The sequence below is a fragment of the Notamacropus eugenii genome, chromosome 1 (assembly GCF_028372415.1).
Source record: "Notamacropus eugenii isolate mMacEug1 chromosome 1, mMacEug1.pri_v2, whole genome shotgun sequence".
Classification (NCBI taxonomy): domain Eukaryota; kingdom Metazoa; phylum Chordata; class Mammalia; order Diprotodontia; family Macropodidae; genus Notamacropus; species Notamacropus eugenii.
The window spans coordinates 599,266,431-599,288,410 of NC_092872.1; the positions used below are offsets into that span (position 1 = coordinate 599,266,431).

Genomic DNA, 21,980 nt, shown 5'->3' on the forward strand with positions numbered 1-21,980 from the left:
CTGTCTAACCCAACCTCACTTTTAGTGTTGGTGGTGGGGAGTAAATAGTATGATTCCCCCTGTGCCCTAAACCTGCCTGGGCAGGCTCTATGAGTATAACACCTCAATGAAAGAAACACTTATTGATGTTGGGTCTATGATAATACCTATATAATATATGGACACAGATAGTTTTACCATTATCTGGATAATTCAGTGAAGGGTATAGAACAGAATAATTGACTTTCATTGGTCTATATAGCCTCAAGTCTTGCAAAGTCTATAAACCAACAGGAATCTTGGGTTTCTACTTTTTATTCTAACAACTTTCAGATTATTTTATTTTTACAATAAACCTGATTATTTACTAGTTTGTCTGTATGTAATACCAATAGTGGGCAACATGGCAATAATGGATAGTGTTGGGCTCAGTGTCAGGTAAATGCCTCCATTCATGTCCCAGATTTCTACCTCCCTCTTGGGCAACTTGCCTAAATAGGATGTACTTCAATAAACTTTCTAAGATTTCTATGAGGTAGTGTGGTGGAAACAGCTGCTAGCTTTGGAGTAAGAAATGCTGAGTTAAAGTCCCCAATCTGCCATTTACATCCTCTATGGTCTCAACCAAAGCACTCGAGAGCTCTCTGGGCCACATATTTTTTCACCCATTAAATAGAAGAGCTGAGTAAGACACTATATAAACTTTTTTTCTAATTTTTTTCTAGCTATAATCTGTTAAATCGTAGAAGAAAATTACAGATGACTTGCAAATATTACCTACTCAAAGCTCATGTTGGGCAAAAAGATCGATGAAGGGATTGGCTCTGTGACTTTTTTTTTTTTTTTTTTTTACAAATTTCATTGTAAGATATGGTGTATTGCAATAGGAATGAACATCACAGAATAGCAGACACTTCAGAAATGTGTTCTATGATCTACACAGTAATAAATCAGATAAACAAGACACATCACTGAAAACAGGAAGAGATAAGTGAAACTCCCTGAAAAAGAGGTGATAGCAACATGGTAAAAGGGATGCTGAGTGCACTGTAGGGTCATGTCCTTTCTATCTCTGTCCAATTCAGCTGAAACTTATCTGCCTATGGTCAAAGTCTGGTTCAGGAAATTCAGAAGGCAATCAGGGAAATGACTTTTTATTCTCTTCTCATGTTCATGATAACAGTTTTGCCTTGTTTATTTTGAGCTTGGATTCAGATGAAATAACCTTCAGCCTATTTCTTAGTTCCTCCCAGTCACATCTGAAGGTGTAGACTATGTTTGACTCAATTTGATGGCAAGGGGCCAAATCTAGTTCCAGTCTCCATATATATGAATCAATTAGCTAATTTAGCCACATTTGCCAAATGCCTATTAAGTGAAGTTACAGTGCTGATACTTTCGTGCAGAGGTGGTGCAGCGTAATCATATAACCAGGACTTTGAATGCCGTTCTACAGAGAAAATGCCATTTACTTTTCTGCATTCTTTTCTTGTCTATTTTCTGATCATTAGCAGAGGCATAACTAGCAATTGTGGTACCTGGACAAGGTCCACAAAATGTGTGGCACAAAACTCATCCAAGAATCAGTGTTTTAAGATAAATGCAGATGAGAAGGGAGAAATCGGTACATACAAATCTGTGAGTAGCAAATTCAGGATATAGAGAAGAAGTTGCTTCTGGAAAATGATGGCACCAGAAAGAGCAAGATGGGACAGGTCTGTGGAGGACCTCACCTGGGAATTGGTTATGAAGGGAACCATTTGGTAGCTTCTAATTTTAACTAATTATTCTTACTAATTTGGTGCTAGGATCAGTTATTTCTAAACTTTCAGTGCACTCTAAATGCTGGTGTCCTGGAACAAAGCTCCCGTTGTTCCACTTAGGACTTACTTCATTTGTATCTGTCACAGAGGATGATTAATCAATTAATCAACAAATATTATCAAACACCTATATTTGTCAAGCATAGTAATAAACCTTGATCAGAGGAATAGAGAAGTTGTGCATTTCAGACTAATCAATTTCATCCTCTTTTAGCAACTATGGTAAAAATTTGTGAGGAAGAAAATCAAGATGAGACTTTTATGATCTGTAGATTTCAATTAACTGTATTATCTTTTTGTATCCTGTTACCATGACTACCCAAGAGTAGGCTGGCTGTATATGAAATAAACATCATTCCTAGAACTGAAAGGTTACCCATAACATAAGACACAAAATACTCACTAAAGTTTGCATTGTATCTGAATACCATTTGATTATTTTCACACACACACACAAATATGCATGAGTGGTAATAAACCTTATATTGAACATACATGACAAAAATTATGCAATATGGACACTATCTACTGCATTGTGTGTGTGTGTGTGTGTGTGTGTGTGTGTGTGTGTTTTAAACTAAGTCTTTGATTTCATTGGTATAGGAAAATTCCAAGTAAGGAAACTCCCTTTATCAGTACAAGTCAGTACCTGTGCTACCATCTATATTCTTAGAACACTGCCTAGGAAACAGAGGCATTTAGTGACTTGCCCAGAGACATGCAACCAGTATGTGTTAGATTCAGGAGTTAAGCCAGGTTGTCTTGACTAATGTTAACTCTATGGCTAAAGGATTAAAAGATCTGGAGGAAGGTTTCTGAATTTTGTTTTTTAAATAAATCCTCTGCAGATGTTTTATGCAAAGATGTAGCAAAGAATTATTCAGAATGAGAAGGCAGGGATTTTGTTTTAATCTTCACTGATGTAAGAACAAAAGGACAGAGTATCAATGCTACTGGACCTGGAATCAGAGAACCTGGGTCCAAATTTTAGCTCTGCTTTAGGAATTATGGAATAAAAAAAAAAAAACTTGGCTGATCTTGGACAGAGCTGTACCTGGAACAGGGTGATCAAGGCATTGCCCAGGGAACCAAATTTGGAAGATGACAATAATATTTGCTGTCCTTTGTGTGGTTGTTTAGTTGATTCAGTCCTGTCCAATTCTTCATTATTCCATTTGGGTTTTCTTGGCAAAGACACTGAACTGCCATTTTTTCTTCTCCAGCTCATTTTACAGATGAGGAAACTGAGGCAAACAGGGTTAAGTGACTTGCCTACAGTCACACAGCTAATGTCTGAGGCTGGATTTGACTCAGTAAAATAAGTGTTCCTGACTCCAGATCTGGCTCTCTATCCATTGCGTTACCTGTAGAAATAACAGAATTTAGCACCTTTTTTTCCTTTTTGTCCTTGGTATTTGTTTGCTGACCCAGATCTGTAGTTTTCATTGTTGTGGGGAAGTCCTTAAGGATGATTCTGTATGCACTGATGTAGATTAGCAGCTTGTCTTGGGAAAGTCACAACCTCAGTTTCTTCATTCATAAAATGAAGGGGATATAATAGGTAAACCTTTCTACTCTAAATCTATCATCTAAAGAAATTCCCACAGAAGTGAGACTATGGATCCATCAAGGCACCTTACATTTGAGAAGAAAACAGAAGTGTTGTGCTTTGGGCAGCTGCTGTGTTCCTGAAAAATTGCTTACAAATAAAATTGTTGTAAAGTGAATCACATTTTAATTGCATAAGGAAGATCGCTATTTAAAGAAAGCCACCATTAAATTGTGATATTTTCTCTTCCTCATTCCATTTTTCTTACCCGTAACAATCTCAGTTCCCCTGCTTGGTAGATTGGGAAATACTCTGGCTTGAAAGTGTGAAAATGGAAGGTTATTGATTTGTTTCCTTGTCTGTCTGTATGTGCACATGCATATGTTCAGCAAAAAATCTCACTGTGTCCTTGCTAAAACTGAAGTTGAAAATATTTTGCAATTCTGTGAGTGAAAATACTGCCTAGTTAGACATTGCCTAACACAAAAATGTTTTCAAGTGCATACAACAGCAGCATTGTCTAGTTTGTTAATCCCATGAGCTCCTAATTATTATTACAAGAAGTGGGAGTGTTCTGTCCCTCCCTGACTTTATGAGGCACCTAGGTGGCATAGTATATAGAATGCTAGACCTGGAATCAGAAAGACTTGAGTTCAAGTCCAGCATCAGATACTTACTGTGTGACCCTAGTCAAGTCACTTAACCCTTATTTGCCTCATCTGTAAAATGGGGATAATAACAATACCTATCTTCCAAGAATTGTGAGGATCAAATCAGATAATAACTGTAAAGTGTTTAGCATAATGTATGGCACATAATAAGTATATTAAATATTAGGGGATTATTGTTATTGTCAACTTGTTTCCTTGTTTCTCTGTTTATGTATATATGTTTAATGAAAATTTTCAAATGAATCTTTGCTATAAGTAGAGTTGAAGATATTTTGCAACTCTGTGAGTGAAAACACAGCCCGTCTGGACATTGCCTAACACCAACTTCTATTCAGTCACATATAATGCCCAATGGCATTGTACTTGCTTAAGCCCAGTGCTCTGTCCTCTTATGTTATCAGGTGACTGGTGGCACAGTCAATAGAGTCCTGGGCCTGGAGTCAGGTAGATGTCAGTTCCAATTTAAGCTCAGACACTTACCATGTGATCCTGGCCAAATCACTTAACCACTGCCTCCTCCAGTTTCTTCATGTGTAGAGTGAGGATGATAGCAGCCCCTACCTCCCAGTTGTGAGGTTCAAATGAGATAGTATCTACAAAGTGCTTAGCATGGTGCTTGGCACGCAGTAGATGCTTAATAAATTACTGTCTCTTTCCTTCCTTCCCCTTTATGTTCCAGATGGTATCCTTGTCAAGACACATACACACACACACACACACACACACTCACACACACACACACTCACACAAAATCTCCATTCAAGTCAGAGAGTCAATGTGGCCTAATAAATACAGTGCTGGCCATGGAATCAGGAAGGCAGGACTTCAATTCAAATGCTGCCTCTTACACCATATATCACTCTGGGCAAGTCATTTAATCTTTACGAGCCTCAGTTTCCTCATATACAAGATGAAGATCAAAATATTGGTAGTAGTTACTATACAATGTTGTTATAAGGCTGAAAATAGAAAATATGCAACATAAAATCTCAGTACAAATCTTAAGTTTTAGCAAATAAAATGGGTCCTCCTAAGACTATTGGGATACTGTATAAAAAGAGCTATATAAATGTCAGGAATGATTATGATAACAATCATCAAATTTCCACAAATGTGGATCCCGATGAGAGATCTTTGCAAATATGTTGATTGCAATCATTTAGTCCATCAGCAAAGCATAAGTTTAAATATAACACTGGCATTAGTGCTTCTGCAATAATTATAGAAGTAGTGAAACATTAAACAGTGTGTATATATACACACTTAATGTATTCTTAAATATTACGTATGTTGGCTGTTGGTTGTTGTCCTTCATTTTTGAAGAGGACATCACCACGATAAAGTAAAATTTCAGTGTGTCTGACTGTGGCAGATCAGACCAATACGAGCTCAGAATGCTCTACCACAGGTTGGGTACAGATAGTCTGTGTGAATATTTGGGGTGGATACTCCAAATTTGTGCATCCTACATTTACTTTGTCCTGTCTCAGTTCTGCTTTGCTCATAGGGCACAGCACCCTTGCTGATGTGGGCACGCCATGCTGACCAGTCCTGTGTCAGTGAGCCCCATGTGGCACAGTCAAATTCAAAGTTCTTGAGAGAGACCTTGAGAGTGTCCTTGTATCACTTCTTCTGACCACCATGTGATTGCCTGCCCCATGTGAGTTCTCCATAATAGTCATTTTGACAAGCATATTTTGCATTTGAACAACATGTCCAGCCCGTCGTTGTGCTCTCTGAGGTATAGTTTGAATGCTTGGCAGTTCAGCTCGAGCAAGGACTTCAGTGTCTGGTAACTTATCGTGCCAGATAATCTTCAGAATCTTCCTGAGACAGTTCAAATGGAAGCAATTCAGTTTTCTGGCTTGGTGCTGGTAGACTATCCATGTTTCACAGGTATACAGCAATGAGGTGAACACAACGCCTCTGTAAACCTTCAGTTTGGTTTCCAGTCTAATACCTCTTCTCTCCCAAAGTTTTCTTCAGAGCCTTCCAGACTCTGAGTTACATCCGGCAAGGCCTGCATCAGCCTCATTGTCAATGTGTACATCCCTGGAAAGTACACTACCAAGGTAAGTGAACTTATCTACAGCATTCAGAACTTCTAAATGGCTCAGTGGATAGAGTGCCAGCCAGGGCCAATGCCACAACTCATGTGTGGAATAAGCAACAGGAAAGGGACACCACTGGATTGAAAATAAGACTCAAGGATACGGAAGAGCTCATGTTATGTGGTTGCTTATTATTTTAATTAATTATTCGAATCCAGCCTCAGATGATTATATATGTGTGTGTGTGTGTGTGTGTGTATATATATGATATATATGCTTAATATCTCTGTACACATATATATATATATATGTGCATCTTTGTATGTATGTGTGTATATATGTTTAATGCCACTTTGAGGCTAATTCTCCTAGACAAAAAGATGTAGAACTTACAGAATAAATGGAGAAATTTGTGTGACCTTGTATACATAGTTAAGGCATAAAACTAGGGCAAGGTGATCAGGACTTTGACCCCAGGCAACCAAATTTAGAGGATAAATAACATTTTCAGTCCTTTAGAAGAAATAACAGAATTGAGTGTCCTTTTTTCCCCTTTGACCTAAATCTATTATTTCCATTGTAGTGTGGAAATTCTCAGTGTAGATTTGTATACAATATACAGATTAGCAACTTGCTCACATCTTAGAGGGTTAGAGAGTTTTATAGCAGCAATGAGAATTTAAGTGACTAGCCCATCTACATAAAGACAGTATGTTGCAGCAGGATTTGAACTCCTATCTCTCCAAGTCCAAGTCCAGTTTGCTATCTCCAAATGTTTACTGCCTCTTGGGAAGTTAATTAGTTAACAAGAATAATTAGTTAAATAGTAAACAATCACATAACATGAGCTCTTCCATATCCTCGAGTCTTATCTTCAATCTAATGGCGTCCCTTTCCTGTTGCTTATTCCACACACTATTTGTGGCATTGGCCCTGGGCCATCAAATTCCTAGTTACAGCTCTAAGTTTACATAACTTCACAACAGAATAAGATCTTGGACTGGCCTATCAGGTCTGCATTTGATTTGTAGTGTGATGCTATGATATTTCTTTTTAAAAAAGTATTTTATTGATATCTCTTATGTTTTATATAATCTGCATTTTACAAGGTAATTTTCATTCCACCCCTCCCAGAGAGCCTTCCTTTATAACAAGGAATTTTTTTAAATGAAAAAATGAAACAATTTAAGAAACTAATCAACATATGGAAAAAGTCTGCCATAATCTATAGTATTTCATACCCATAATCACTCCACCTCTGCAAAGAAGAGAACGAGGTATCTTTTTATATCTCTTCCTTAGAACAGAGCTTAGGTACGATCATTTTTAAGTATTTAGTTTCAATTTTTTATGATTACTGTTTTTGTCATTTGTATTGTTACAGTCATTGTATGTATTGTTTTCATGGTTCTGGGGTTTTTTTCCCCACTTCCTGTTGATTTATACAAATCATCCCAAACTTCTCTGTATTTGTCAACTATTCCAGCAGAGCCATGTTGTATATATTCCTGTACCACAAATTGTTTATCCATGCCACAACTGATGGGCATTTTTTTTAGTTTTCAGTTATTGCTACCACAAAAAAAATGTGCTGCTATGAATGTTTTGGTGCATGTAGGTTTTTTCTTTTTACCACTGACTTCTTTGGGTATGTTCCTGATAGTGGAATACCGTGGTCAAAAGAATGGACATTTCAATCTTTTCACTTTCTTTAAATAATTCCAAATTGCTTGTCAAAATCATCATACCAATTCACAATTTTAAAACAATACATGGGTGTGTCCCTCTTTCTAGATCTCATTTAATACTGGTTACTCCTGTCTTTTGCAATCAACGTTAATTTTCTGTGTGTGAGGTGGAATCACAGAGGTGTTTTGAATTTCAGTTCTCTTATTATTAGGGATTTGAAGTATTTTTCAAATCACTGTTTCAAACTACTGTTTTAAATTCTTCTGTGAATTGCTAGTTCATATTTGTTGAATACTTATCTATTAGGGAATACTTTTGATTTTATATATTTCTATTACTAATAACTAATATTAGTAACACCTAGTATTTATGTAGTGTTTTAAGTTTTTCAAAACATTTTGAAAATGTCTCATTTTGTCTTTATAAGAACCTTGGGAAGTAGTTGCTGTTATTCCCATTTTACAGATGAGGAAACTGGGGAAGACAGAAGTTAAGTGACTTGCCCCAGGTCACACAGCTATTAAGTATCTGAAGCTGAATTTAAACATAGGTCTTTGTGACTGTAGGCTCAACACTTAATCTACAGCATCACCTAACTGCCTATATACCTTGGATATCAAACTCATCAAAGACATCTGTTGCAAAAAATTTTCCCTTTTTTATCCTAGTCACATTATTTTTATTTGTATAAAAGCTTTATAATTTTATGAAATTGAAATTTATATATTGTATATTTGTAATCATTTTTATCTCTTGTTTAGTTAAGAATTCACTCTATAGCCATGTCTGGGAAAGGTGTCTGATCTGATTCTCTTCCAATTTTTCTATGGCATGACCTTTAATATTAAGGTCGTGTATCCATTTTGAATTTATTAGAGCATATGGGGCAAGATGCTAGTCTAAATCTAATTTATGTTATACTGCTTTCCAGTTTTCCCAGGAATTCTTGTCAATTGCAGTGTTTTTGTCATACATAATGTATATTGTGGGGTTTGTCATATATAGTGTAACTGAGTTCAACCATTTCTAATTCTTCCTTATTTAGTCCATTGCCTTGATCATTTGGTTGGTATAGCACTGAATTTGTAAATTTGTAAATTTCAATAGTTAGGTTTTTTTTTTATTGTATTGATATGGCTCAGCCACAAGTACTGAATATATTTCTCCAATTATTTAAGGTCTTTATTTTCATTAAAGAGTGTCTTATAATTGTATCTATACAGGTTTTGAGAATACTTTGGTAGACTTCCAGATGTTTTTTGCATTTTGAAGTTCTGTTGAATGGGACTTCCCCTTTTATTATTCTCATCTGGATTTTGTTATTGCTATATATAAATGTTGTTGACTTTAATGGATTTATTTTGTTTCCTGTTTCTTTGTTGAAGCTATCAATTGTTCAATTCATTTCTTTTCTGATTTCCAAAGATTTTCTAAGTAAACCATCATGGCATGTAATCATGATTTTTCTTCTCTCTATTCATTTCCTTAACCATAAAAAATGAATTAAGACACTGGTCCAGTTTATGTTATTGGTTCAGAGATCAAGTCGTAAGTTCATATATATGTATATATATACATATATATACATATATATCAGAGACGTATAAGCAGTATCCTTAGTAAAAGGCAGAATGTTGCTTGGGAATGGCTGCTTTGGAACCATCTTTATCGTAGCATATGTAATAACTAGCAACACTTTTGGTTTTAACATAGAACATAACTTTGCAATATATTTTAATCATCCTTTCAAATATATTAAGTCAAGTCCATAACACATATATTTCTAATTTTATTAGTATATGTTGGCAACAAAAGGAGTGGCCAACTTTACATTTGGAATACAACAAAAAAAAGCTGATGTTTATTAAAAGCTAACCACCATGATACATGACTTCACTGGATTGATTGGTATTGCCTCTGCTGAACTGCACGATTCAAGTATTTTTTTAAATCACAACTCATAAAGAATTTATGCATAGATTTCACCTTAACACAGAGAGTAAACCCTGCATATGACTCATGCATAGTAAGACACACACACATATATATATATATATATATATATATATATATATATATATATATATATATATATATATATATATATATGCCAAATATACATTTAAAAAAACAACTTTGGTTTAATTATTGTCATTTTCAGTGATTCCAGACAGAGCTGAACCAAGATGTTTTGTGTCTTTAGTTCAAGAGCAAGTCAAAATGGCACAAAAATAAAAACATTAACAAGGGGGAATCAAGGAATAAAATCTGCTGAGGTAATTGAAGGAAATCTTTCCTGCCTGGCAGATAAGAATAACAAAGCTAGAAAGGAATGCTGTGCCCTATACACATACAAGAGACCAAAATAAAATTTATTACAGAAAAAAATCTTTTTAAGAGATGACAAAAATCAAGACTCTTATGAAATCTTGTGTGAAAATAGCTACCTTGTCTTCAAGTGAAAACTGAGTGTTTTTATTATTTCCAAACTGACAGATCCCAATTGAAATAAACTAAAAGATTTCCATGTTTCAAGAATTTGGGCTTGGAGTCAGAAGGAAGAGTGCTCACAGGGCTTCAATTTTTTTCAGATTACTTGGTTGAAGGCACTGTTTCTTTCACTGTGAAAAGTGAAGGAAGTAAGTACAGCCTATTAAAAAACATTTACAGTCACTAGACAGTAGTGCTTTCCTGTTTTCTTCATTATACAATGGAAAACCAAAGAAAGGGGAAAAAAATAGGAAAGGGTTTTCCTACATATGCTAAAGGGGCCATTATGTTTCTTTGGAATTGCACTGGTGTTTTTATTCAATTTCAGTCTCTGAGCTATTATTATAAAATATCCATGTGCACATAAGTGCTGAGGCCATAAGTACCTAATAATAATACCCATATTCATTTTTAATAGCTCTTATATAATAAAGCATTGAGGTTTCTTACAAATAAGACTGTATTAATAGTAGGGAGAGGATATTTGAATAGCACATCCAACTGTACATTTGTATTAAGGAGAAAAAGGTAAATACTAGCCCAACCAATTCAGCCAACATTTGTTAAGAGCCCAATAGGTGTAAAGCACCTGTGTTAAGCACTAGGGTACAAAAATGAACATTATCAAAATTTCTTTTCTCCAAGGGCTTATAATGCGCTCATAATAAAAGGGTATAATCTCTACTAATACAGATGCTTCCTTATTGTTCCAAAGTAAATATTTTATGCTTAATCAGAAGCACATGTTAAAATTATCATTATTTATAATCCCCCTTTTTACATAACAATAACCCCGTAGAGAATCACAGAATTTTGGGGCTAGAATTCACTCTGAGAGGTCATTTTGTTGATTTCCCTGAAATCAGAATTATTTAAATCATTCATTTAATGTAGTTGGAATAAAACACACACACACACACACACACACACACACACACATACCACGCAACATCATGGAATTAAAACTGAGATGATTGAATCTCTGGCAAACTGAAGCCGGAAACCAGATATGGCTCTATTTTGCCTTTAAATCATTTGGTTGAACTAGGGTATATTGCAGCTATAAAGAATAATTTAAAAGAAACCACAAAGCATTTTGCTAGACTATAGTAATGACAGAAAACATAATTGACACTTCATATAATTATCCTGCTCTTAGCTCTCCTTCACTCCTAAGCCCATGAGAGGTAGTTTTTTTATTCTTTTAACTTCCCCCACCCCTCCCACTCCCCAAGGGGAAGGGGAGAAATGAGGAATGGGGTAGGGAGAAGTTAAGAATTTTCTCATGAAATTAAAGTCATTAATGGTATATATTTCTGAATGTGAAAATTGTTCCTTTTAAATTATTTCCTTTCTCGCCATGGAAGAGTACTAGATTCAACTAAAGATATAGAACCTGTCCAACAATTTTCCACCCTGCAACTATATAGCCAGTAAGATATACCCTTTCACTGTATCTATCCTAGTGCTAATTCCCTAACTCTGGTCTCCTTCCTTCTATTCTCTGGGTCATCAGGCTTAGAAGACACAAGCATCTATCCTTAACATACCCCATATGATTTAATAAGATTATAAAATATGTTAGTTCATAGAGAAGAAATAATTTTGGATTTTGATAGAACTAAAAAAGCTTCATTCACCATGGTCTGTCCAATCATTTTTCCTAGTTGGGTCACAGCCAGTGACCTACACAAAAACAAATATTTCTTGAATTGAAATTGAATTGAAGTCACTTGAAATCATACAGTAGTACAGACTGATGATTACACTCAACTCTGATATGTTTACTTGGGGACAGTTAATGTCTCAAAGTATTTCCTTCCCCCACTTCACTGCTTTCCCACACAAATACAGATTCTTATGAAACCAATAAAATGGGTAAAGAATGGAGGAGTAAAAGGAACTGAGCCTATTTTAGGTTCATGGCATAATTTTATGCTTGATTTCTTCTAGAGTCTAGTGATTGACACCCACATTAAGACTGAAATTATTAAATACCCAAAGAGAAGACTAATGGATATGGCTATGGTTAGACTTTGAGGTAGTCTATTTATGTACTTAATTCTCCCCCTTCTATTTAAATTAATGGTCCCTCTTTAGCCAGAGAACAGAGATGGATTTAGCCACCCTCATGGAAACCTTTAGCAAACTTTCTTCTATTTGTGCTAGGCTTGCCTCTGACTTGAAGGTCGGAGAACAGAATGGTCCTGTTTCATATTCCATTATTTTACTATAATGAATACAATATAATGTGTAGTAACAATTGAGTATATAACTAATGACAGTAAATTCAATATCTTCTAGGAGCTTAATCAAAGGTACTCATTGTGATAGGACCATCATTGAAAAACCTTCCTTTACTGATGATGAATTGACAATGAATGTCATTATTTCCAAATGACTTAAATTAAGAGTTTGAAGTTATCCATAGGTATAATTATTGAATTAGATGTTCCTTGTAACATGAGTACAACATGAGTACGGACCCTAGTACAATTGATCCATCTATTTCAATACTTAGAATAGTTGAATTATCAAGCTATTAATTTTGGGTCAGAAGACTAAAATTTTTCTTATCACGGTCAATTTGACTATGCCATGTGGCTACAGAAGCTATCAAGTCCAGTTATAAAATGACAACAACTGGAGAGTCTGGACCACCCTATCTGAAAATTAATAGAAATCTCCGTGGCCTACAAACCAAACCATCTTAAATTACCTTTGGAAGCACTACATAAAATTAATCTTACTTTCTTATCCTTTCCTTTGGTTTTCCTTCTTGAAAAATAAAAATAGAAATTTACATAAACATTATAATATACTACATGCAATTTTACTCTCCAGGTCCCTTACTTGACTTGTTATGGACTGTCCAAGGATTCCCGGGACTCTTCCTGACCTTTAATATAGGTGATCCTCTTAGGCAAGCTGTGAAGAGACACTGATATATTATTGCTAGAAGCAGGAAAACAACTTTGAAATGTCTTAGAGAGTGTCAGTTTCTCAGTTCATTTTCCTAAGACACCAACAAGGTGCCCCAAGCAACACATTATATTCCTGTCAGCTGCTCAGATGATTCCTTCTAATAATTAGGGATAGCAACAAATATCCATGCAGCCTGGTAAAAATGCAGGCAATCATTAAGAAGCAAAAGTCTCTATACATTCTGGTGGCATATGGAAAAAAGCCTTTTCAGCTGTTTCATTTTAAAATGTCATGGTTATAAATTACATTTGCTTTGAAATAACTTTCTTATATAAGCTTTCTTTTCAGGTATTGCTTTTCATAAAGAATTCTTTCACTGTATCAGAATGTCTGTCATTTTAATTGATAAAATTAGGGACATAATTAAAAGAGTAAAATCAAGGAAAAAATTCTTTAGGAGACCCTATAGTGCCATTAAGATTAACCGGAGGCTCCACCCTAAACTTCCAACTGATTCTACATTTCATAATTGTTCAATACTTCCTGGCTACAATATCCACCACAAATGACAATAAATATGTTTTATTTTGGTAACAAATTTCAAAGTACTTCCAGTATTTCCTACTATCACTTATAAGCAATCATCTGAGCAAGGTTAAATGAAGGAATTATAAAATTAAAGACTAGTGATATATTCCATTGGCTATTAAGTACTGACAGAAAATTGAGAGAGAAAATAGCCACCTACTAAGAAAGCAAGGCAAGTTTTTGGTTTTAATTTGATTGTTTGTTTTCTTATATCTCTGTAGAGTTTTTTCCACCTTTGATCTATTATTAATTAGTATGTTTTTCATTAGTGGTAAACTGAAATCTTGCTATCAGTTTCTTCAAATGTATTATGATTTCCTGTCAACTGCAGATGTTTATGATACAAAGTTTTTATGTATCTCACTGTCTAGATGTGGAAGATGTGCTAGGAAATGGTGAAGAAGTGAGTTATAGGTAATTCATTTAAATCAGGGCTACTAGTCAGTTTGTCTTCCGAGAACCTCTAGCAAAGAAGTTCATAGTCATAGATTTAGAACCTGAATGGATCCCAGAGGTCATCTAGTCCAACTCCCTTATTTTATAGACACACAGCAGATAGCTGAGCTGGGATTCAAACTCACATTCCCTGTCTCCTAAACCCTATGCCCTTTCCATTGTTCCATGCTATGTCCCCATTCTTCTACTCACTTTTAAAATATATTTTGTTTGACCCATTAATAAGTTCCCAATGAATACTTTCTGTCCCGTAAAATTTTACCATATAAAGAGTTGAGTAAAATCATCTATGTATTGCAATGAAAGACAGTAATTTAAGTTTCCGTTCTTAGAGTTAAGCATTTCAGAAAGAAAGGAAAAGAAAAAGAAAGAAAGGAAAGAAAGAGAGAGAGAGAAAGAAAGAAAGAGAAAGAGAGAGAGAGAAAGAAAGAAAGAAAGAAAGAAAGAAAGAAAGAAAGAAAGAAAGAAAGAAAGAAAGAAAGAAAGAAAGGAAGGAAGGAAGAAAGAAAGAAAGAAAGAAAGAAAGAAAGAAAGAAAGAAAGAAAGAAAGAAAGAAAGAAAGAAAGAAAGAAAGAAAGAAAGAAAGAAAGGAAGGAAGGAAGGAAGGAAGGAAGGAAGGAAGGAAGAAAGAAAGAAAGAAAGAAAGAAGAAAGTTCATTTTATCCTCAGTCACCTGGAACCAACATTTCTTTCATCCACTTTTGAGAAAGCCTGTGGGAATCTATCCCATTTCCCAAAATAAATTCTTATCCCAGATGTGAAACTGACATCCACCCACCCACCCTACATACACACAACCATGCACACATTATGTAAATTCAGTTGAACTTTAGTAGCCAAATTGGCCCCAAGCTCAAGAGAATGAGAAAAAAAATAAAGTATAAAAGCAATGCTCTTCACCAAGGTGAATCACTTATCTGGGCAGCTATAGCCAGGACTCATGCAAAAAAGAATGGTTCCTTAGATTTCTTTGAGAGCATGTTCATGCAGGACTCCTGACATTTTATCCCTATTGCCAAACCACATTCACTCAGCATATGGGTCCTCAGGCTAAATGGACCCTATAATTGAACACTCCAATAAGGTTCAAGCCTCATTAGGCTTCATTTTTTGAATGAATTTTGGGACCTTGTCCTGCTGCCACATGACCTCAGTGTTCTCTGGAGTTGCAGAGACTAAATCAGACATGGTATCTAGCTAGCCAGATCTGGGAATCTCCCAGGGGTATTGCTTAATTGGATGTTTTTATTTTTCTTTCTTTTAACCTTTGGGTTAAACAATTTTTTTTAATAGCACCAATTCACTTAAAATAACTTCTGCTATTTCCCCCAAATTCATAGGCTTCTGAATAGTTTTAAACCCAACAACTTGGGAAAGAGGAATCCTGACTTCTAAAGACTTAACAATCAAGAGAATTCACTTCATACATGCCCATCATGGAAAACAAGCAAGAAAACAGACATTTATTTGGTAACATATGAAGTGTTAATTAAGTGGTCTCTTCAATACCAACTATCTGACCTGAGGGACTATTGCCATTGTTATAAAAAGAATTCATCGTTTTTCCTCCCACTAGATTTTTTTCTAATAGGCTAGTGAAAAGAAATGAAAAGATTAAAAAAGAATTTCCTTAATATACAATTTCCCCTAGTCCAACCTCTTCCTTTTTTTCCTATCATAAGCAACTTCTCAAAATGCTGGTAAAAAGAAAAAACAATTAAGCCCCAACAAAACATGAGAAGGGAAGTCCTTTGTTGAGATTCATGAAACATTTATGTAACTACAGTACCAGAATCCAGTTCCCTATAAACCCTATCCTTGGGTTAAGGAAATAGATGTAAGTCCAAATCATCTGCTTTGAAAAAAAGAATTGACACACACACACAAAGAATGTCCCCAGAGCACAGGTTTACCATTATTTGCTTCAATTCCAGTTCCAAACTTGAGAAGCATGCTGATATATACTTGTATGTGTTTGCATATATATGCATATACATATAAATGTATATTTGCATATACTTATATATTATTTAAAATGCCATTTAAAGTTAATGACGACAATAGACTAAAACATAGATTGTCTTGGTAAATGTTCTCAATGCCCATAATCCGTTACAGAAGTATAGGTATTGGAGCCCATTCTTATTATGTGTGTGGACATATATACCCAAAGAGCTATGCACATACATTTATATATTCGTTACATGTATACACACATATCAAAATACTCATAATACCCTTGTGTCTGTGGCAGTTTAATTTAAAGTACTGTTCTGGCAAATTGTTCATTGATTGTGGTAGCTTTGTCTCCTGACTTCAGTTTGATCTCTGTTGGGGTTTATAGCCTCCTAACAAGAACACTTCCCTCCCATCTTCCCCCTTGCTGGCTTCCCTTGCCTCCATCTCCTCCCTATAGGTTGCCAGGCTTTACCTGTGCTCATTTTCTACAGCCCTGTTCCCAGCCTGCTCAGGGACCCAGGAGTAGCAGTCAGCTGCATTCTGAGGGGACTTCTTCTTCTCTGCCCTTTTTGCTTTCTTCTTGCGATAGAACACTAACCCCAGGGCCACAGCCAGAAGAAGCAAGGTGGCTGCTACTGTCCCCAAGATACAAAACAGGAGTAATTTCTGATCATCAGTGTCATCATCACTGCCATTTGCCAAGGATTGTCCTTTCTGAGATTGTCCATCAGTGGCGATCACTGTGGGGTGGATGATGCTGGAGGTCACCTGAAGTCTTGGTTTCCTGCTGAATGTAGGAGGCCTAGAAGGGTCTTGAGTGATGGGAGGATTAGTCTGTTGGGAAGTTCCCCTTATCGTAGGTGCCACATTATAGGGAATGCTAGTTCCTGGGGTGACCTTGGGTCTCTTGGTTGTGTCCAAAACTGAGGGAGAACCATTACTCTCTTTTTCTTTCCCCCTTTCCTCTTTCTCATTCTCTATTTCATTCATCTTCTCTCCTTCCATCTCATTCTTCTCTTGGTGACTGTCACCTGGAAGACTTGATACAGTGTGGTTGGCTATGCAGGAGACACCATCAGGTGCTAAAGTCCACCCTGGTTGGCAGCCACACAGGAAAGAACCTAGCGTATTGGAACAGAGGCTTTCACAGGGGTTTTGTGCCTCAGCACATTCATCCACATCCCAGCATTCCATTCCATTATGTCCTTGGGACTCATAACCTGGGGGGCAGGTGCAATGGAAGCTACCAGGAGTATTGACACAATTGTGGGCACATGGGGATCTACCACACTCATCCACATCATCACAATCCAGTCGATTTGGAGTGGGCTTGAAGCCTGCAGGACACTGACACTCATAGTGCTGTCCAGGACCTCCAGGACTGCACTTTGCCTTTCCCCTGCAAGGGTTGGGATTACATGGGTCTCGGGGGATACAGGACACCAAGTCGTCTAGAAGACGATATCCTGGACGGCAGCCACAGAGGAATGAACCATCCCCTCCTTCTAAGCACTCTTGCTGGCAGCCACCGTTGTTGAAGGCACAGCCATGATTTGGGGAGGCACAGAAAGGGCCTGGGGTGCCCCAGTCAAACAGGTTGGGGCTTCGTTCCTTGCACACAAGGTAGTGACTTCTTTTTTCACCTCCATACCCACAGTTCACATTGGCCGCAGAGGCGAAAGGCACAGCAGCCAGGGAGGTGCTAGTGGCCCCGAAGGGTGTTGTGTAGGTCACTTCACCTGGTCCCCCAAGAGCCACAGGGTGGCACATACCTTTGAAACTGAACTTGCACACGTAGCCCTCAATGTTCCTGCCTGGTGAACCTGGTGAGCCACATGGACTTTCTGACCACTTGGGGATCAAATGGGCGGCAGCAGGAGACGATGAAGAAAGATCCACAACGAGGGAGGCGCAACGTTTGGAGATGCATGTGCTCATGGGGTCCTTCTGCCAGTTGGAGTAAGATGAGTTCTCACCACCTCCCACCCAGCTGAAGCCCTTCAGTGGGTCATCAGGGTCCATACACTTGCTCTTTTCCCGTTGAAGCCCAATCCAGAATTTGACTGTCCGGCCTGAGGCCTCCCTGTCAGGCAGCTGGGCCAGGGCTTCTTGGATGTGCTGGGCCTCGTCTTCACTCTTTACTGTGGCCAGGTTTCCCCCATTAGTACTGCAGCCGAGCTGGGCCTCCGAGGCACTGAGCCTGCCCCAGTGGGCAGTGTAGCAGGCAGTTCCAGCACATACAGCAGCTGCCTCCTCCTCCTCTTCATTGCTGGCCCTGGCCCAGGACTTAGGGATGAACAGCATCTGGGTAAGCAGCAGCACGATCAGTGGTGGGAGTAGAGCTGTCCCCATCGTGGCTCTCAGCAAGAAATGAGGGCCAGCCCAGTGGCTGCTGCTGGGCTCACACTTGTGGAGCTCCTATCTCAGCTCCCAGATGTAGAGATGGGCCCTCAAAGGCACAGACGCATCCACTCTGAACACAAAGGAGAACCAGAAGGCAGCTGGTGTTTCACGTCCCCTTGACCCAAGGCGCATCCTGTGACTGTTGTGTTTCTTATTTCTCACCGGAGACGGGGGTTTCCTGTAGAGAACAGTTGTGTGACTCCTGTTGACTTCATGATTTTGTTGTTCCCAAGTGGAGCTGCTCAGCGTCTCTTTGTCCCTGGCTAAGTCCTGTGGAAAAGCTGCGCTGAAGGGGGAAAAATGTAACCCAGAGATACTATATACTTTATTTTGGCTTCATTTTCTTTCCCATCTGCATGAGAAACTAAACTGGTATGCTGCTATCTGAATAGGGCTTTTTTTGGGTAAAGAACTTAAAATTCATATTCATTGGAGGGACTTCTGCTAACCCATAATAGTATAAAACAGCCTTTTGGTTCACAAACAACCCCTGTACCCTGAGTAGGGAGAGTGGGGCGGGGTGAGAAGAAAAAAAGAAGCCCTGAAATCTTGGGACCCAATGACGTGTATAGTCATGATTTCAACCTTTTGGGGAAGCAACCAAGCATTTCTTTTGCATATCTCATGTTCTTAATTAACACTGAGAGTTTTATCGTTCGTTCATTCTCTCCATGAACTTTAAATAGAGAAACAGATCTCTAAATAGGAATTGGGCCGTGGGAATGTCTGAGTTCCAAACGCTGTCCCAAGCCGTTTATGGATTTTAAACTAAATTGGATTATGTAGGCAGTTTGCAAAGCTGTCAGAATTCAGTTTATTAAGTCTTGATGAAACAGGTTGTTTGACAAATAAACATCCTGGCAAGGGGAAAAAATTCTCCTGGGCTTTATTTTCTTTGGGCTCGAAAATGATGACTTCAACTCAGATGTTCAAGCTGTGTAGTGGATTTAGAATCTTCTGGGTAAAGTGTGAGAGTTGTGTGAGAGCAAAAGAGAGGCCAGCTGCTACAGGAATTCCCCTGTTGCCCTATAATTAGCCATTTAATTCCTAAAGATCACTGCCTGTCTCCTCAGTCTCCACCACACACGCACACACACATGCACACACACACACACACACACACACACACACATACACACCCCTAAATGAAGAAGTTGAATTTCCGCACCACCCCTGATCCCCCACCTTCCACAACCTGGCTCAGGAAAGGAAAAGTTTAATCTTTGCCTCAGTATCTAAAACCATGCCTATGTACACATGCCATGCTGTCAATATCTACTCCCTGCAGATTCTGCCTGAGGCATCCCTGTCAGAGTCAGTCAGTTTTGGCTCCAGTATGAATGGAAGACAAGTGCCTTGTCTCCTCTTTGCCCCCAAGAGTATGCATTGCTTCCTTCTGCTAAAGGAAGAAAAATAAGATCTATATTATCCACATGGGATAAAACAGAGATCTAAAATTACAACAAAAAGGAAATAAAATTATTTTAAAATAAAATAAATTTAGATGTAACTCTTTTTGGAAGGAATAAATAGCTGAGTTTGATAATATGCTAAGGGATATAATAATATCCTTACCTTTGCTAACTCAAATATTGTTCTAACCAAATTTATACTTGCTTTAAAGGGAGAAAACCATGTTAATGTCAATGATCCAGCAATGGTAAATAAGCATTAGTTATGATCACATCAGAATTCTGATTTAGTTCACTCATTGTTGAGTGCAGGGTGTCCCAAATGTCTTAATGCAGTTTTCAGTTTTAATAGTTCAGAAATGCACAAAAACTATGAAAACAACATGTATAATGGAAGTCACCACAATTTTCTGCTCTATACTGCAGTAGTGCCGGCTAGGAGCACTGACTTAACAAATTATTTGGTATTCATTTTGAATCCTAGGTCCTCTTTAGTGGTAGGTTTCTAGGTATTCCTCACCTATTAGCCATGAACTTTTTTTTCCCAAGGAGCTTACTCTATACTTATCAAAATGAGATCCAATAGGTAGGAGGAAGAGGAACTAAAAAAACAGTAAGCAAGCAAGAAAAGAATTTCTTCATTTCATCTATTTTCTCATTCAACAAATATCAATTGAATGGCTACTATGCCTGATAATGTAGGAGACATGAAGTCCAACATTTTGGTTTTCATCTCGAAAGGGAAGAGGGAATCCTCACGCCAGTCCCAGTGATATAATCCTGTTATACTGCAAAATAATAGACCAAATTGACTCACTGACTCTTGAGAAATATCATGAAATATTTCTGTTCCACCTTTCTCCTCTCCCATCCCCCTGTCTATCTTCTGATTTTTGCTTCTTTCCCCACTAATATCAGCAACCTCTGATGGATCAACCTGAGTTCTCCTTGCCTAGTTAAATTATTGCAGAGTAGCTACCTGGATGTTCTTACTTTCTCAGATGTTCATTCATATCCCTCTGGCATGAGAATATATCACAAAGGAAGTGGGCAGAAAGAACCATGCTCGAAGGTCTTGGGAATGGAGAGGGGAAGGAGGCAAAGGCACCTTATATAACATGACTCAATTATTAAAAGGCACATTGGACAAAATACAATATGGAAATTCCAAGTCTTACAGCATTGTTCTTCTCTTTCTAATGATGATTCAAGAGAATTTATTTAGAGTGAAGGTTATATCATCTCTCCAGAGTCATAATAATAATACATAGCTTTAAGGACCATGAAGATCCTTGTTCAGGTACTTGCTGATCTCTACATGAAAGTCACTCTGGATGAGTTAAGTATTACTATTAGAAAACTTTGGTTTATATATGTGGACTTATGACTGTCATCCATTTTTATTTTTACAGGCTGAGTGAATACTCTGAGCTGCTTCTAGAAATTACTATTTGCGGGGCAGGGGGTGGGGGGTGGGGGTGGGGTCGGTTTTGGTCCTCAGCTGTCTTCAGTAAGTCTTGATTATTCAAAGGAATTATTCAGTGTGGATCATCGAGGCCCTTGAATAGAAAGCTAATGTAATTTCACAGACATTGGAGTTCAAGTCTATACCCTGCTTCTTGCTACCTATTTTGTGACCTGAGGCAAGTTACTTAGAGCCTCAGTTCACTGACTAATCAACAAGTAATATATTAAACAGTGACTATGTACTAGGCACTGTACAATTAACTGGGAGTCCGATGCTATTGTCCTGATAGCATTCCCTGTTGTGAGAGGGGAAAATCAAATAATTTCCATAAAGTATTTTGTAACTGTAAAACAACTTCTAAAGGCTAGTCTTTATTATTGCTACATCTAGCTTCTGCTCCATTCTGTTGCCCAATTTTTAACCATTATCCTGCTCAACAGTTCTGGATCAGAGGGGGAGAGCAGAAGGGGAAGAAGATGAAACTTGGACTTTACCTATTATGGAATTGTAACAGATC

General features: G+C 37.5%; 1 protein-coding gene across 1 annotated transcript; it reads right to left on the bottom strand.

Moving 5' to 3' along the window:
• Window positions 1-9,538: 9,538 nt before the first annotated feature.
• CD93 (CD93 molecule) lies at window positions 9,539-18,986 on the bottom strand. Its single transcript, XM_072634607.1, has one exon. It carries the CDS (start codon window positions 18,530-18,532, stop codon window positions 16,649-16,651), a length of 1,884 nt encoding a protein of 627 aa, XP_072490708.1. The 5' UTR covers window positions 18,533-18,986; the 3' UTR covers window positions 9,539-16,648.
• Between the last annotated feature and the right edge of the window lie 2,994 nt (window positions 18,987-21,980).